At 40.7% G+C, this 16,504-nt stretch overlaps 1 protein-coding gene across 1 annotated transcript in view; it reads left to right on the forward strand.

Moving 5' to 3' along the window:
• The window catches only part of carmil3 (capping protein regulator and myosin 1 linker 3), a 90,617-nt gene that overhangs the window by 42,367 nt on the left and 31,746 nt on the right, over positions 1–16,504 (forward strand). Inside the window, exons 13-16 of the mRNA XM_053438375.1 lie at positions 257–366; positions 3,211–3,288; positions 8,349–8,425; positions 14,544–14,648. Coding sequence (XP_053294350.1) covers positions 257–366; positions 3,211–3,288; positions 8,349–8,425; positions 14,544–14,648 — 370 coding nt within the window. The remainder of the gene's footprint in view (positions 1–256; positions 367–3,210; positions 3,289–8,348; positions 8,426–14,543; positions 14,649–16,504) is intronic.

Raw genomic sequence — 16,504 nt, forward strand, 5'->3', positions numbered from 1 at the left:
TGAGGGGCTCGGGCATGTGGGTGTAATTGTAGTGATCTGATCGGAGAGAATGAGTTTCTTTGTTTTTTTGTTTTCAGGGTGCACTTACCCTTTTGCCACAGGTCTTGCTTTACCCTTTTCCATCATGTACCGTTTTATTTATCAGTTGCTTATTAGTCATCTAGGCTGATTATAAGGTGGTTCAATGATTCATGGATGCATTAAACTTGGTGTCCTCGACCTCATTGTTTCTCCTTGTCTGTCCCCTCTCCATCAGGTGTTGTTTCTCTGTCTCAGGCGTTGTGTTCCAGCGACGACTACTCCAACTCTCTGCTGCATCTGGACCTGAGCAAAAACCCTGGGGTTCTGTCTGGAGAGGACGCCACAGTGAGGGACACACACTCACAGACACTTTCACTGTCCATTAAGGAATTTTTGCTTACTGAGGCAGTTTTCAGACATGGATACAAAATGTCTGGACCCAGGTTGTAGGTGTTTGACACAGGTGGAGATTGTTCGGGTCAGGCATTGGGAATCTGCCGCGATAACGTCTGGAACATGGGTAGAATATGCAAGTACTAGCTAGGTCATGACATTTAAATTCTGTTGGGGAAATGTTCTGGTTCTTTTTATTCACAGCACGTCAAAGCCGGCCCATATCTCAAATCTGGGTCTTTTCAAGTTGACATCTTCGTCTCTGTATGTGCGTGGCTCCTTTTATCATCCAATTTATATTCTTTGTTTATTTTTAACAAAGAATTAACAAGTGTTAACAATAACATTGTTAACACACCTACTGGCTCGCTGTGTATTTACCAGATATTTTCCTGCTGTATATTCTCACATGGGCATACGCTGATATTTTCCAGACATTTTATCAGGTGGCCGTGTTGAAAATATACGAAAAATATCCGCTGCAACTGACTCAAAGACTGGTGTTCTCATATGTGAATTCCAGAAATGTAATTTCAGGCGTTCAGTTATGTCTGAAATCAGAAGTGTTTTTGCTTCCACCTGTTGTATGCATCTATAACCTTCACATTCAGACATGATACAAACGTACTGTGAATGCATCATCTCTTTTTCTAAATGGCTTTAGTGGGATTGGTGCTTCTTGTATTGCATAAGGTTGTTACATCATCTTCTTCGTTTGTCACATTGGATAGAAAAATGCCTGAATTTATCTTTTTCTGAAATTGGTTTAAAAACATATCCTACAATGGAGAACCTATATTGTCAGAGGTAAAACTGAAATTGTCAAAGCAAATAGAATATTTTTTCAATCTACATTTTATAAGTATTTACTCGTTTCCATCTTTGTGGAACAGCTCGAGCTCTGTGAGGCTGCTCGGGGATTGTGAGTGAACAGGATGTTTAAATTCAGCCAAGAACTGTGAATTGGACTGAGATCTGAACTAAAAAATCTCCAATATATTAATTTCGTTTCTAAGTCCCTGTGTAGCTTTGGCTTCATGTTTCTGCTTGTTCCTTGCTGGAAAACAAATTTTATCCCAAATAGTCTTTATCTAGAATCTCTGTATTTCTAAATCTCTCTATTTTTGCTGCATTATATGACCCTCACGATCCACCCATGACCCTGTGCAGAGTCGTAGCCCGACAGTGTCATTTTGCCACCACCACATATTGAAGCCTCTTCCAGCCGACCTCAGCTCCCCATGAGTCTTTGGACAAGCTGTAGCTCAGATGTTAGTGTTCCCCCCCCCCCCACATGTGGTAGTTGTGAAAGGTGAAGCATGAGATCAGCTGTCGTTTGTCCCAAGTCTATGAAGCCTCCCACTCCTTCAGAGGTGTGATTGGTCTCCTGGCAGCCGACCTCCCTCACTCGACTCTGTGTACGCTCACTTGGCTTTTAATGATGGCCTGCTCTATATGCGGATTTACAGCTGTGCCGCATGCTTTTTATTTCCTAATGATCGATTTAACTGGACTCGAAGGGGTGTTCAATATGAAATGGTCTCGTAAGCATCCTCTGACTTGTGGTTTTCACTGTCTTTATACAGGGTTCAGTAACCTGGCCTAAAAAAGTATTCAATATGTTAAATTATTATATAACTGTGCCTTAAATATCTTTTGGTAGATCTTAATAATGTAAACATACATTCCAAACTACTTCCCTTGTTATTCTCCATCTACAGTTATGAGGAAGTAAAGGTAATGATTTGTAAAATGTGTTATTGTCTTAAATGGTCTTAACACGTATTGACACCGGCAGAAACCCTCTTGCCACAAAACGGACTCGCAACATTTCAGATGTACCAGATACAGATGTATATATTAAACAGTCAGCTGAAAACACGACTGACCTCGGCTCAATTATCGGCAGAAATAGTGAGGACTGTGGTACGTTATGTCCTATTTTAAAGGGGGTGAAAAATTGCACATTTTATAGAATTGTTAAGCAATGAATATAAAATAAATAATAATTCATGCTGAATTATTTCACTTTGACATGAAATGGTTTGTTTTCTGTTGTTCCATGGAAGAAATCCACATACAATCTGCTCCGATTCATTTATGTAAAACAATATAACATGAAAACTTCTAATGCAGATGGATACTTTATTTTAATGTATATGATAGATGGATATATAGAGATAGATAGATGGATGGATGATTGTTGCCATCTGCACTGCTATAAGAGAGTATAGATATATTTAAACGTATAACATGGTCTGTGCAGTTAAGAATTATTGCACAATTCCAGGGAAGTATTGCACCAAAGGCACATACACTGCAGAGGTGCGTATGTGCAGTAAGGTGGTACATGTCCATTTTGTGAGAGTAGGGGTGTGTGGTATAATCCAATGTGTCGGTAGATTCATATTTTGGTTTTTGGTTGTTAGGTTTTAGGCACAATAATTTACATAATCCAGTGTACAGTTTTTATTTATCACTTATCTTCATACAAAATGCAGGAAACGAGAGAAAAACGTAATACTCCATCATGTCTCTATGATGTAGAGATCAGTGTTCTGTGGGGACCAGACCATCTGTCGCAGGACTCTTGTCGCTGAAGAAAGTTCTCTATGAATCGGGCTCAATGATGCAGGATGAGCTGGGGACTGATCAGACGCCTCCCTGATGGTTTTGCTTAATGTAGAGTGAAGAATATAAACATCAAAAAGTGCCTTGATCTTTTGCACAGTACTGTATGAAGGTGCATGTCATGTATTCCTTCACTAAAACAACGCTCCTGTTTCTCCTGTGCAGAACCTGTACCTGTTCCTGGCGCAGCCCAACTGCCTGGTTCATCTGGACCTGTCTGGGACGGACTGCACCGTGGACTCGGTTAGTACTCGCCATCTGCTACAGTCGCTATCCCCCCATCTCTGCCTGATCTCATCTTGCAGATGGAATTCAGGCCAACGCCAGGAAGGGGTACCGTCCTGAATATGAATCACCCTCCATGTAAAAACACTGTTGCCTCAGTTGACTCACGCACAGTTGTTCTTGGAGCTCTTCCCTGGGCTAATGCCTTTAGTGATGGTAGAAGCTCTTAGAGAGCGCTACAATACAGATGTACGCTTATGAATTATACAAGCGATGCAGTGTATGAATAGCACACAGGAGCCATTGTTTCATGTACTGGTTCATATCTTTGTCACTTCAGATGGTTTGAATTTGTCTGTGTTGTTGCTGCATCTAAATTTAAACAGCGTCTGCCACTGTGACAAAACGGTTTCTCGCCACATTAGCAGAGACGCCACCAGCTGAAGGGATGACAGAGCTTTTCGCTTTCAAAGAGCTCACTGACCCCCCCCCCCCCCACTTGAATGTGTCTGCCCCTGCTGGTTACCGCTGAGATGACACTTTTGACAGCTTCACTGTGAATACACACAATGACGATAAGTGAATAATGAAGATGTAGAGTTTGTGAAAAGTGCAGGCTGAATGGGAGGTCAGGGTTTTTCTGTCGGCTGCTTCGTCAGTGCTGCGTTGCTGCTGAGGGCTGAACGCACAGAAGGGAGGTGCGAGGTTGGCTAAAACACACATAAATATAATTGTTTTCATTTTTTTCCTCCTCCGCTGCAGAGAAGTTGGAGATCTACTCTGCTCAGTCTTTTAAATGTCAGACCTCACTTAACAGGCCCAGTGTGTAGGACTCAGGAGGATCTTTAGCAGAGAGAAATGAAGAATCATCGTTAGGGTTAGCTGAGAATGAGCCCTTTAAAAATGCCCCACCAATCTGGAGCAGGTCCTCTTTCAGAGTCTGGCGTGGTCCACTGCCATTTCTCTACAGAAGCTCAGAGCAGTCAAAACTAAAACTTGATTCAAAAGAGGGTCTTTCATATTTTTGATTTGGAAGGGAAGCGTGAGGCAAACTTTATTAGCGGCAATATAAAACTTCAGTGCTGGACGACAAGATAGAAAAGATAAATAAATATACATTTTAAGAACGGAAGAAATAAATGATTCAAATATTTCAACGCGTCTTCATCACAAGTTTCACTCAGTAGAGCTGCCAAGGCTCAACATTCTCCTTAAGTTCATTCAAGCTCCTACAGATTTCACACACTGATAAATATCAGTTCCCTAAACATGCCAGTTTCTTTCCACGTGTTTTTTCCCCGGGAAAGTTGTGAGAATGTTGAAAAACAGGATCAGGATCCACATTAAAAGATAGAGGCTTCTGCCCTGACACATGCTGCATCCTTTTACCAAGTTTTGTGGTTATCCATTCAGTAGTTTTTGTATGATTCTTACAAAGCTTACAATTAATACAACCAACCAACCAACAAACAAATGGACAAGGTTGAAAACATAACCTCCTTCTAAGCAGAGGTAAAAATCTGTTGCTGCAACCTGCCTCATTCTTTATTGTTGAACGATGTAGGCACTAGTTTGTATGAAAGATAATTTAATAAATAAAGTGTTCTTTTAATGCTGTCGGTATTAACCTCAACGACAAACACACACTGCATGTCTTGAATGCTTCACAAACAAACAGACGCCAGACAGTGAACTCGCAGCAGAAGGGCATGTTCGGTTTGCATAAGCAGTAGCTGAATAACAGCGTAAACAGTGAGGCTGAATACTTGTGTACTTACAGTAAAAAATGGATTTTGAGAGCTTGTAATGGAGTTTTCTTGTTGTTCTTCTGATACTCGAGAAAAGGATGTTGAATCCTCTTCTAACAATGTCTCCTACCTGCACTTTATTCTTTTAACACTGAAAAACTGGGAGCTTGTCAGGAAGGAGTCGGTTTCATGGAGGAACCCTCCAACCTGTGAAACTACCTCCTCCCTCCTGTTAACGTGGGACACCGAATTTTGAATAGAATCATATGCATGAATGGAAGTCACATCTGTTCTGCGTTATCTGCAAGTTTCCAAACTCTTGTCTTATCTGTTTTTGAAACTCCCCTGGAGACGTCTCAGTGACAGCTGTTCCACGTCCTGTTTTCGTTCATTCTCATTTATCCTGTGGAGAAAAAAAACGTCTTAGGAGAAATTAGTCTTTTTAAGTGTTGGCCTATGAGATTGAATTATTAACAAGTTCCTTTTTTAATCTGCGCTGACGTACCCCCGGCGTCGATTAGTCAATTTGGGTGATGGATCGCAGTGCCTGGGAAAAATGGATTTGTCTGATAGTTTAACCTGTCGCGACTGATGAGATGTTGCCTAAAGTCTCACAAGAAAATGGGTTTTTGATGCTGATCATATTTGCTTAGAGCGCTCTCCTGCCTAATAAGCACACATACTGGATTTTGTCTTAATTTCAAGATTGTTTCTGACGTTCCCAGACATTGATCCCTATAATTATATGATCTCTGTATTTTGAAGTCTTCACAAGTTAGATTGTGTGAACTCCTTGAAACAGATCAATAGATGAATGGCCATACTGATGCCTGATGTTATGTTGATCATACAATCAGAGAAATTGTCAGATTTTTTCAATGTAAAAACAGGACATTTGATTGATGGTCAATATAACAAATCGAAGAGCTGTAAGTCATTCAGTTTTTCCTGGTATGGGCGTGGCTAGACTTTGATTCAGTGTAACACAATTATACGTGTTATTGTCCATTTGGGTCCTGCTTTCGGGATTTAATGGACTTCTGACAGACAATTACTTTCCCTACACGCTTTGAAAAGCAGTATCTTCCTGCTGTGTTGCAGTCAGAGCTAGAGGCTATTAACCCCTAAATGGACAAGGACCTAGAAATATTAAACAAAAATAAGCAACTGATCTTTAAAGGTTTCAATTAACCCAAATTTGTGATTTATTTTTTATTTTATGTATAAAATTAGCATATAGATTGAAGAAAAGGGACTTCCAGAAGTTTAGAATGGTTTGCAACAGCTTTTAACCATTCTTTCAAAACTTAATTCAAACATTTGTCGGAAAAGTTCAAGAACAAAATTTAGCTAAACATTCTGTGCGTCAATGAATAGTGGAAACACTCCAAGCTACAATTAGGACACAACTTCGAGTTTAAAGTCAGGAGTAAATCAATAATTCAACCTGGGCTTTCATTGATTTCCTAGTGTGCAGGGAAATATAATAATTAAAAGTCAAACTGCCAGAGGTGTGAATATTTCATTTTCACATTTCATTTTCACATTTCATTTTCACGTTTCATTTTCACATTTCATTTTCACATTTCACTTTCACATGTCATTTTCACATGTCATTTTCACATTTCATTTTCACATTTCACTTTCACATTTCATTTTCACATTTCATTTTCACATTTCATTTTCACATTTCATTTTCACATTTCTCTACACAGTACTTGATTAGCTACGGAAAGAAATATATTTTGAAGTAAAAAAAGTTTGTAAACCTACAAAGATATTCGCTGGGAAATTTTTATTGCAAAGACACATCAGCAAAATCCCATCATGCACAATTTACAGCACTTTGTTTAAAACGTATAAAAGTGAAAGGACTCACTTTCAGGATTAAACACTAGTTGCACTACTTTAACAAACAGGATATTCGTTCCATTGGCTCCCAGGGGTCAGGGCCCCTCTGAAGGCTCCCAAGAGGAGCGGGGACATGAATCATTGGGCAGGCCAGACGGAGGCTCTAGTACACCTGTAATGTTTGGAGGAGACGTTACTCCTTGTTGGAACTGCTAATAACTCATAAGGCATCTGAAAAGTGACCCAGTGACTTACAACCCAAAATGGGCATAGCTTTGATGACAGGGATGAAGGGAGGAGGTGGGATGTATCGTTTGCATTATGTAGCCTGCTCTTGCTTTTCCATAATTACTAACCCTAGCTTTTCGTAAATGTACATCATTTACAGCCAAATGTCTGTAAAAAGTTTTGAACCATTTTTACTACTTTAAATACATGGATGTTTAGTCATTTGGTTCCCAAAATAAGGGTCATTACATGAATCATTTGGTAGAGAAGAAGGTTCTATATTAATGCTTTGGATGTTCTTACATGTTTTGTTGTGGGAAATATTGGCTGATATTTCTTTTTTGTGCATCGATTAGTTATTTAAATGAAACCATCTGAGAAGTTTGAAGGGACATTTAACTGAAGTCATCTGAATCGGGACATGGGCCTGAGCTAGATATTGAGTGTCTGTCTGTTCTCATAAGCCAAAATGGTTGCCTGGCACTGGTTTACTTAAAGTCATTGTCTTTGTGTTCACAGTCTGGGATCCTCTTTGCCGTGTGCAAGCACAAAGTCAAACCTGAGCCAAATTCTTCTATCACTGTTTCCCAGTGAAACTGTAGCACTGGGATGTTAAGTGCTCTCCTCACGTGCACACACAGGAGCAGTAACGTTGCGTCTTCCTCTGTACTCACAGCCGATCTTCAGCAGCAACATATGTGTCCGTTCAATCACTGATAGAAACCCATATTGGAGAATTCATCACAGTCATTCCTGATGGTGCCATATTGCTGAGAAATTGTAAAAAGTAATTGGATTGCATTTTATATAGCACTTTTCCTGCTCTATCGACCAAGCTGAACACTTTACAATAAATGTCTCAATCTCCTAATCACACACACACGTTCACACACAGATGACGCAGCGCCAGCTGCAGGGGAGGACACATCTGTGCAGAGGAGCCTCAGATTGGAACAGGAAACTTATGATTACTAGACAACCGCTTTGCCTCCTGAGCTGACCCCGACCATACGTCACAAAAATGAAAAAATCTATCCTGAGACAAATTGCAAACACAGTTTTTATGCAGTCTATATTTTCATCCTGATTTTACTGTGACTAACATTCCATTGTGATCTGGATTTTTGTTCAGACTGCATTAGTGTCAATCTGTGCTACCGCCATTTGTGCCGCCTCATGGCCGACATAACTGTTGTAGAACAAATTCTGTCCCTGTAACACGAGCCATTTGTCTTTCTGTTTCTCCACCAGTTGTTCGGGGCTTTGCTGCGGGGCTGCTGCGCTGACCTCTCCTACCTGAACCTGTCCAAGAACGCCTTCTCTCACAGGTGGGACTTCAACCTCACTGTGTAAATCCCTGTTAAGGTTTTCCTTTTTTTTTTTTCTTTAAAGCACACAAACACGTTTGTTTTCTTGCTCTGACTCAGCCAAACAGCTCTGGAGGTATTCCAGTCAGGAGGCGCCTCAAACAGCAAACACCATCATTTGTTTCCAGTGTAGATTAGTGTTTAGCCCTGGACCTCACTGACAGAATTAGCACGCAGGCACCACTCTCTCCCCTCATTTGTTCTGTTGTGTACTCCCATCCGTCTTTAATATACACCTCTGTGTTTGCTAACAAGTTTTTTGTCTTATGTGTTTGCCAGCAAGTGTGTTTGTTTGTGTTTTACACATGTATGTGTGTGGGTGTATATATATATATATATGTGGTTGTGTTTATCTAGCTAGCAGGCAGAAGCGGCTCTGGCTCGCATCATGTCGTGTCCCCCAGGAGCCCATGAGCTTCCCTGCTCAGCATATTACATTACAGAGTAACAGAGAAAAATGGGACTAATTTTTGAGAGGAGTTATTGTTCCGCTCTCCAGGCTCCCACGACTGCATTTGTTTCCCTGCAGGCTGCATCTCTCTCTTGATCTCTGACTTTTTTTCATGTCTGCCTGCACCTCTTCTCTTTTCCCCCTTTCTTCCCTGCTTCCTCCTTTAATATAACATGAATTCTGTCACTTACTGGAGCTCTTCTCTCTTCGTCATTCCAGTGTAACATGGGAATATTGATTGATTCCCAGTTTCACTGCTTCTTTTTACTGGTGACTTCCACCCTCCACTCACCCTTGTTGTTGCCCCTTTCTTTTTCATTTCTTTTTCCTCACTCAGCTCTGGTTTGGGTCAATTTCAAGCATTGCTGACCCTGTTACCTTTGCCAACAGCATTTGTGCAGTTAAATTCTGCATTTTACAATGATGCAACTGATTACATGTGTAGGACACAAGTATGATGCATGTCTTCCTGTTTACCATGCGTGTAAATGAGTGGTCTCGGGTTGTGAGTTTGCAGCGAATTGGTATGGACGGGAACTACCTTCCTCCTCTACCTCTATTTGCTGCTCCTCTTTCCTTATCCCCGCTCATCTTCTTCCCCCCACCACTCTTTCGCCTCACATCTTCCTCCTCCTCCCCTCCCTCTGTCGGTAGTTCATTCCACCTCCCGCCGGTCACGGGTCCTCTGGTATTAAATGCTCGGTGGCTCAGTGCTGCCAGTGAGACGGCCTCGGTGCTGCGGTGACAACGAAGCTGAGCAGAGCTGATAAGAACCGCCTGGCTGCCATTCATGAATATGGAACGGACCACCTCACACTCCTCCTTCAGCCAATCACATGCACACGTTCACAAGAAACAATGAGCAGCCCGTGTAGATAAGATAGAAACACATGTAGTGTGTGGTAACAAGCTGCTGATACAGCTCCCTATACAGTGCTTAGTGAAAGAGACTGTGACACTGCATCTGCTCATGAGACAGGAGCCGTTCAGCAGGTTGGATGCTAACTGTTACGAATGGGTCGATGAAACGTTTTGTCCCACACACTCTGAGGTCATCAAAACCAATGACGGGGGGGCTTGTAATGCAGCTGCATGCGCCTCAATATTATCTCATCTTGGACCTTTTTCCCTCAAAATCTAATACCGTGATATTATCCTAATTTCCCCATATTTAACTCATTATCTTTTCTAATAAGCCCCTTTTCCACTGACTTTTTATAGCAGATTAAGTGTTCACATTCATTCTGGGTTAAAAGATGTAAAAGATTCCTCTACCCTAACCCCTCAACCCTCTTGCTACATGCATCTTCTATCCAAGTTTAGTGTTGGATGTTGGAGCTGTGTGGAAGACGTTTAACTCGGTCAAGTAGAACAACTATTTCAAATTAACTGTCAAGACTGTGGTGTGTAAGATTTAGGTGAATGTGATCTATTGACAGAAATAGAATATAAAATAATCCAAGTGATTTTTTTTCATTAGTGTGTTTCATCTAAATTATACAAATTGCTGTTTTATTTACCCTGTAATGGCCCTTTATATATTTACATGGGGGGGGGGGTCCTTTCTACGGAGGCCGCCATGTTTGCTGTAATAACTCAAACCAGACAAACTAAACACCGTTTGATTTTTATGACAACTGAAGGTCACCGCAGGTTCTCTTTCATGTTTGGAAGGGGAGGATTAGGTGATGGGTGTTCAGCTGCAATAAGGAACTTCACCATTTATTGTCACTAAATTCTACACACGGCAATGTGTGCATAGCTATTTGCTGAATGCTCACTTATGCTATTGCACTACCGTGTGTGCAGGCTATTGGGTAATCGCTCAAGCTCGAGGGTCTTAATATTTTTACCATCCACGCAGCCACAGAGCTCAGGGTTTGAAGAACTGCAGTTGTGGCATGCAATGCAGTTCTTTCTCTCATGCAGGAACTTAGCTTATAAGTTAATCACAGAGAAAAATGTATGCATTGCAGAAGCAAAACGACAAGCAATGAGTGTATGCAGACATACAAAGCTTGAAATCGAAACCCTCCAAAAACTTCAGTAGATAATGTTGTCAAGTGACAAACCATTTTGGCGAGTGCTAATCGAATTTTCCCAGTGCAATCATAACAGTCGGCGGGTCATATGTACAAGGACAATAAGGGCTCCTCCTCACCGTACGATATGCACAAAGTGGACAGGAAATTGGAGGGGTTCAGTGATTAGTCATGTTATACTCTGCCAGTCACATTACGGGTCTCATATCTATTAAACAGCTGTGCCAAACACATGGGCGCATGACAAAATTGGATCAGAGAGGAGAGTGTAGAGAGGTTTTTCAGTTATGATGTTCTGAAATTGCACACACTGCTGCTACAGGCTGGCGATGTCTCTTTTTAGCCTCGGTTTACATGAGAGGAAACGGTAAGAACACGTGAGGTTATCTTTTCTTTCTCTCTAATGTGTGATGTGTGATTTTATTTTGAAAGAAAATGACACATGCCACCATAACTCTGAGAAATAGCCGTTGAAATATTGAAGACAGTTTAATTGTCCTCTACCGTGCTGAGGTTTTGCAGCCTTTGAAATGTCTGTGTGGAAGCACTGAAGCTGCAGAAGCTGAGTCAGTTCGGTGAAGTGTCAATAAAGTGTCAGTTGGAAGCTAAAACAGTGACAGTAGTTCAGGTGTCAGTGGAAGCATATAGGCTGAAGAAGAGTTGGTGTTTTAAGTCTTTAAAACAGCAGCAGTCACGTCAAAGTGAAAAGAGGGGAAGAGCCATTTTAAGATAATTTTAGGCATATTTGAAATATTTCTGTAATGCACTGACAATGTGATATTAAAACATAGGTGTGAGAAAATAGTTCAGTAACTTAAAACTCAACAGCAGTGTTGTGAAGTGTCAACACACTAAACTGTGGTGTAGTGGACCCACCTAATGAACAGAGTTCACCGAACCTTGTTGGCTGGGGGTTTGATATGTTGAACTATTTAGATGTTAGGGTTGTTTGCTCTGTTACTTCTTCCTTTAGGGAGCTGCAGGGTTACCATGGTAATGGGCGCTATGTTTAAAAATTGTATGACATCAGGAAGTTCTGCTGCAGATGAAAGTCATGTGACTAAACGCTCACAGAAGTATACAGCAAACGAGAAAGTTCCCAACTAGTTCATCCCAGTGGCCCCTACAGTGTTTTTTTTATTTAAGTTTCAGTTCGGTATTGCAGAAAGATAACCTCCTTTGGGTTTATGATATCGAAACTTTTTGATGAAAGTAGGTTGCAACCTTCCTTTTTGCCTTCAGGGTGAGTTCTTGAAACTTCGGTGACTTGTTATCTAGTTCCATCATCATCACACCAAACTAACTGCTTTAAAACTTGGGAGACTACAGACATAACAACAGATGTAACCAATTTTTGGTCTTTTAATTTTCAGAAAACTCACTCACTGTGCCATGTATGAGTCGCGATGTAGTACCACACACAGCGTTGAAAAAAAAAAAAAAATGTTTGAGTGGCAATTCTAGTGACTTGGGAACTCAAAGAAACTTGTGTGATCAAACGTAACTTAAGAATAACAATAACTTTAAGGCTGACAGCCAGAGGCGTTCAGTTGGTTGTGCTTGTTTGTTTGTTGCATTCCACAAACAACAGGACACATTAATGGTGCTCCTGCTGTTACCAAGACACAGGTTTGTCCTACTTTTCTACTGTCCCCCTGGTACAGGAGAGAGAAGTCTTATTTACGCTGTAGGCAGCCATGTTACGGTTCTAGACACAAGTATTTATTGTCGTTTTCCAGTCAGCTCGCACTCAATGGCTGTTCCTTCTTTTCTGCTCAATTGCCCAATCGCTTTTCTTTACCATTGTGATTTAGTCTGTGACTTTAAGATTATGTCTTTAAACTGCTCCCAGTAGAGGATCAGTTCACCACATAATCTGTCCAGATCAGCATTCAATCTTCAACGCCCTCGCAATTTTCAGAATCGGCTGAATCGGACCCAAAATCTGGGCCTATTATCCTCTAATGTAAAGTTATTTTTGCAGCTCCTCATTTTTTTCAATAGCTCGTTGAGCTTTTTTAGGGTTAAGATTAGTTAAGTGTTGGGTTTTGCTTAAAAAGCAATCCCCTAAAGAGTGCTACGAGGGGCATAGGCACATGGGTTTCTGGCTAATCAAAAAAATTGATAAAATACTTTGTAAACCAGAATCGGTCTATTCAAATCCCATCCATCACAATAAATTATTCTAATTTAATAAAATATGTTTTTTAACAGACACAGGTGGGGCAGTGGGAGTTCCGGCCCATTATTCAATTGTTGGTCTCTCCCTGGACTGTAAGATGAGACGAACCAGGTGAATGTTTACATGACCTTCAAAGAGTAAGGGACTAGGGAATCCATTATGCCAAAAAGTGTGTGTGTGTGTGTGTGTGTGTGTGTGTGTGTGTGTGTGTGTGTGTGTGTGTGTGTGTGTGTGTGTGTGTGTGTGTGTGTGTGTGTGTGTGTGTGTGTGTGTGTGTGTGTGTGTGTGTGTGTGTGTGTGTGTGTGTGTGTGTGTGTGTGTGTGTGTGTGTGTACACTTGGTTTTGTTACCTCCTTAGGACCTTTTCCAGTATAAACCCTGACTTTTCCAGTACCAGTAGATATGGGGACCTGGGCCTAAGTTTAGGGCTAAGTTGTAAATCATGGTTAATGGTTCGACTGTTCACAATGAAAATTATACAGTTTTGTGTGCGTGTGTTTCCATTAAAGGTGCATAATTGAAAACAGCGCTCCTCATGTCTCTAGACGAGGGGGAATCAGTAGGAAATGGTGCTAAATCTGACTTCTGTGCTGTAGAGGTAAACAACATAGCAGCTGCCTGAAAAGAAAGGTAGCACATAATCTTTTCCTGAGAAACAAACTTCATCTGTCTGGAAGATGAATTCATCCTCCCTCTCTCTCCACCTCCTCCTCCTCACCTCTCATCACGTTCTCCTGCGGGCTCCAGACCCCCTCCTCATCCTCCCCTGTGGCGAGTTGTTTGTGCAGTGGGGGCTGAAATGGCAGGTTGGCTGCGGAGACAACTTCTAAACACTGATCTGAACCAGTGTACTACAGCCATCCTTCAATCACGGAGGATATTCCCCTTATGTGCAATGACTCAGAGGGATGTTGTACATGGGCACAGGCATATTCTCTGCAGTTCCTCTGATGCTGGGCTAATGCTCTCTACATGCCAGGCAGATGGTTGGATAATTGGTCAGTGTTACCGTTTTAACTGGTGGTGGTAATTAATGCCAACCTTTTCATGGTGTCTGGTTGATATAACACTGACCTTAATGTCACAGCCAGCATCTGGCTGATTTAGAATTATTTATCTCTCTCGCTCCCTCGTTCCCGTCGCTCCGCTCTGTCACTTCTCGGCTTGTCTGCGGAAAACTTTCTGTCAATCACCAGCAGCGTAACACGTCCTTCTGTCAGCCTCTCCCTTGTCTCGACCGGCGTCCTATCTGATCCCATCATTCTCTCATCACCTTTTTTAACCTGTCAGTCTAAAGGCCTGATCGTGATCTGGCTTTAGCGCTCGCTCTCTGTCCTCCTCTGCCTTCCTCTCTGATACATATTTCTTAACCTTTCTATTTTCTTCTTTTCTTTCCTTTTCTAGAAAATCCAGAGATTCTCTGCCAACGTTCCGCCAGTTCTTCAGCTCAGCATTCAGCCTGAGCCACGTCAGCCTGGCCTCCATGAAAGTCCCTCCGGATTCACTGAGGTGAGTCACTGTCACACCTGGATGGATTTAAAGGGACATTTGAAACCCTACAGGTCTGTGAGCATATCATGGATACACATTACATGTAAAGATGGAAACACATAAAGTTAAGAAAAAGGAGCAAATGTATATCTTTATCTCAAACTCAGTTTGACTCCCTTTGCGTTCCATTGTTTTGACAGTACAACAGTAATACCAATACAATCAAGTTGTGTGGAGGATGTGATTTCTCTCAAATCACACAAATATTAGGCCACAGTACTCATTAAACACATTAATTCCTTTATGGACATTATAAAATTAGCAATTTGATCCAATAAACCCAAAAAAACTAAAAAACAACGATGCACTGTCAAGACACTCACATTCTATAAACGGGGAAAGAAGAAAAGATAAAATGAGTTGCAGAGCCAGGTACATTTCTGACAACGTTACCAATACACCATTTAAATCCCAGTGGCATGTAACGTCCACAGAAATGGGGTCAGGAAACATTGAACAGGGAACTATGAACTGTAGGGTGTCATCAGGATTCAGATGTAGACTCAGTTTGGCTTAAATGCCAATACATTTTAAAATGTTCAGTTTACTGAAGTTTGACATATGAATGGAATACGATTTGAAGATGTGGTTTTGCATATGTCAGTTGTTAGTAAATTAAAGTCATTTACATTATGGTATCCAATCCACGTTACATTTCTACGTCATTTTATTTCTAAAATAGTAATCTATGGCCATGCGTTACCTTAAAATGTTTACAATGACTTTCACACATTGAGATTCACAAGCCTGGTGAATAACTGGAGAAATTCACAATCTCAAATTTGTGCAGAAATGCATATATGTTATCAAATATATCTATTTTCTAATTGAATTTTATACGACTATGTTTGTGTTTTTGTTTTATTTATGTTTAGTAAAGCGTATAAATTGGTACATCCCTGTTTAACGTGGTGTACTTGTGGATAATACCCTCATGCTCTTTTTAATAGGTAAAGTGTTTTGTCAGTGTTTCCTCAATGCCGCCTAAGCTGTAGTGTTTCCAGTTGTGTTCATGTAATCATTATTCTGCTGACTGTAGTGTTCAACCTTCAGTGCATCATTGTGTGTGACAGCCAACTGGCAACTGAACCTCTTCCCCCTCATATGGAGAACCTCTGGACACGGTGCACACACTGAGTTGGCGCTAATAAACTGCAGAAGAGCCAAGAGGATGCACTAATAAACACATCAGATAGTGTATGTTATATTATACTGATATACAGTTTATGAGAAAGATGTAAATCCAGACCATCAAAATTAGAAAAGCTCTGTATGAATACAGACCATCCACCAAATGTTCTATAAAACAATGTTCCGTTTTATAGTCTGTGTAAATAAAATATAGTGACAAGCAAATACCATCAATTCTAACAATGTTCTATGCAGCGGCATCATGAATGAAATATAAGGACATTAAACATCACTTTTATGTCACATAATTCTACGTAAGTTTATTATTGCATCAAAGTACTGATTGGATTTCTGTAGGAATATAAAAAAGGAATGTTTGTTGCAAAAAAATTATTTCATTGAGGTATTATTACAATTTGTGTACCAGCCTTTCCAAAATTAATGTTACACAGTAGGCGTAAAATAAATAAATCTGAAATATTCCAGATGTCAAGCAATTAAAACACTTAATTAGATGCTTTATTATAAATGATTCTAAATGAATCCCGTAAATCAATGTCTGCAGTGAAGAGAAAGCTAAATTGCAAATCTATGAAATGTAAATGTCCGTGGCACTCTGTCAATGTGTGTACTTTCTGCTTCATGCTGTTGTGCTTTATGATGTCATAACTTTAAACTGAAGT

Source organism: Pleuronectes platessa, chromosome 13 (assembly GCF_947347685.1).
Source record: "Pleuronectes platessa chromosome 13, fPlePla1.1, whole genome shotgun sequence".
Classification (NCBI taxonomy): Eukaryota; Metazoa; Chordata; class Actinopteri; order Pleuronectiformes; family Pleuronectidae; genus Pleuronectes; species Pleuronectes platessa.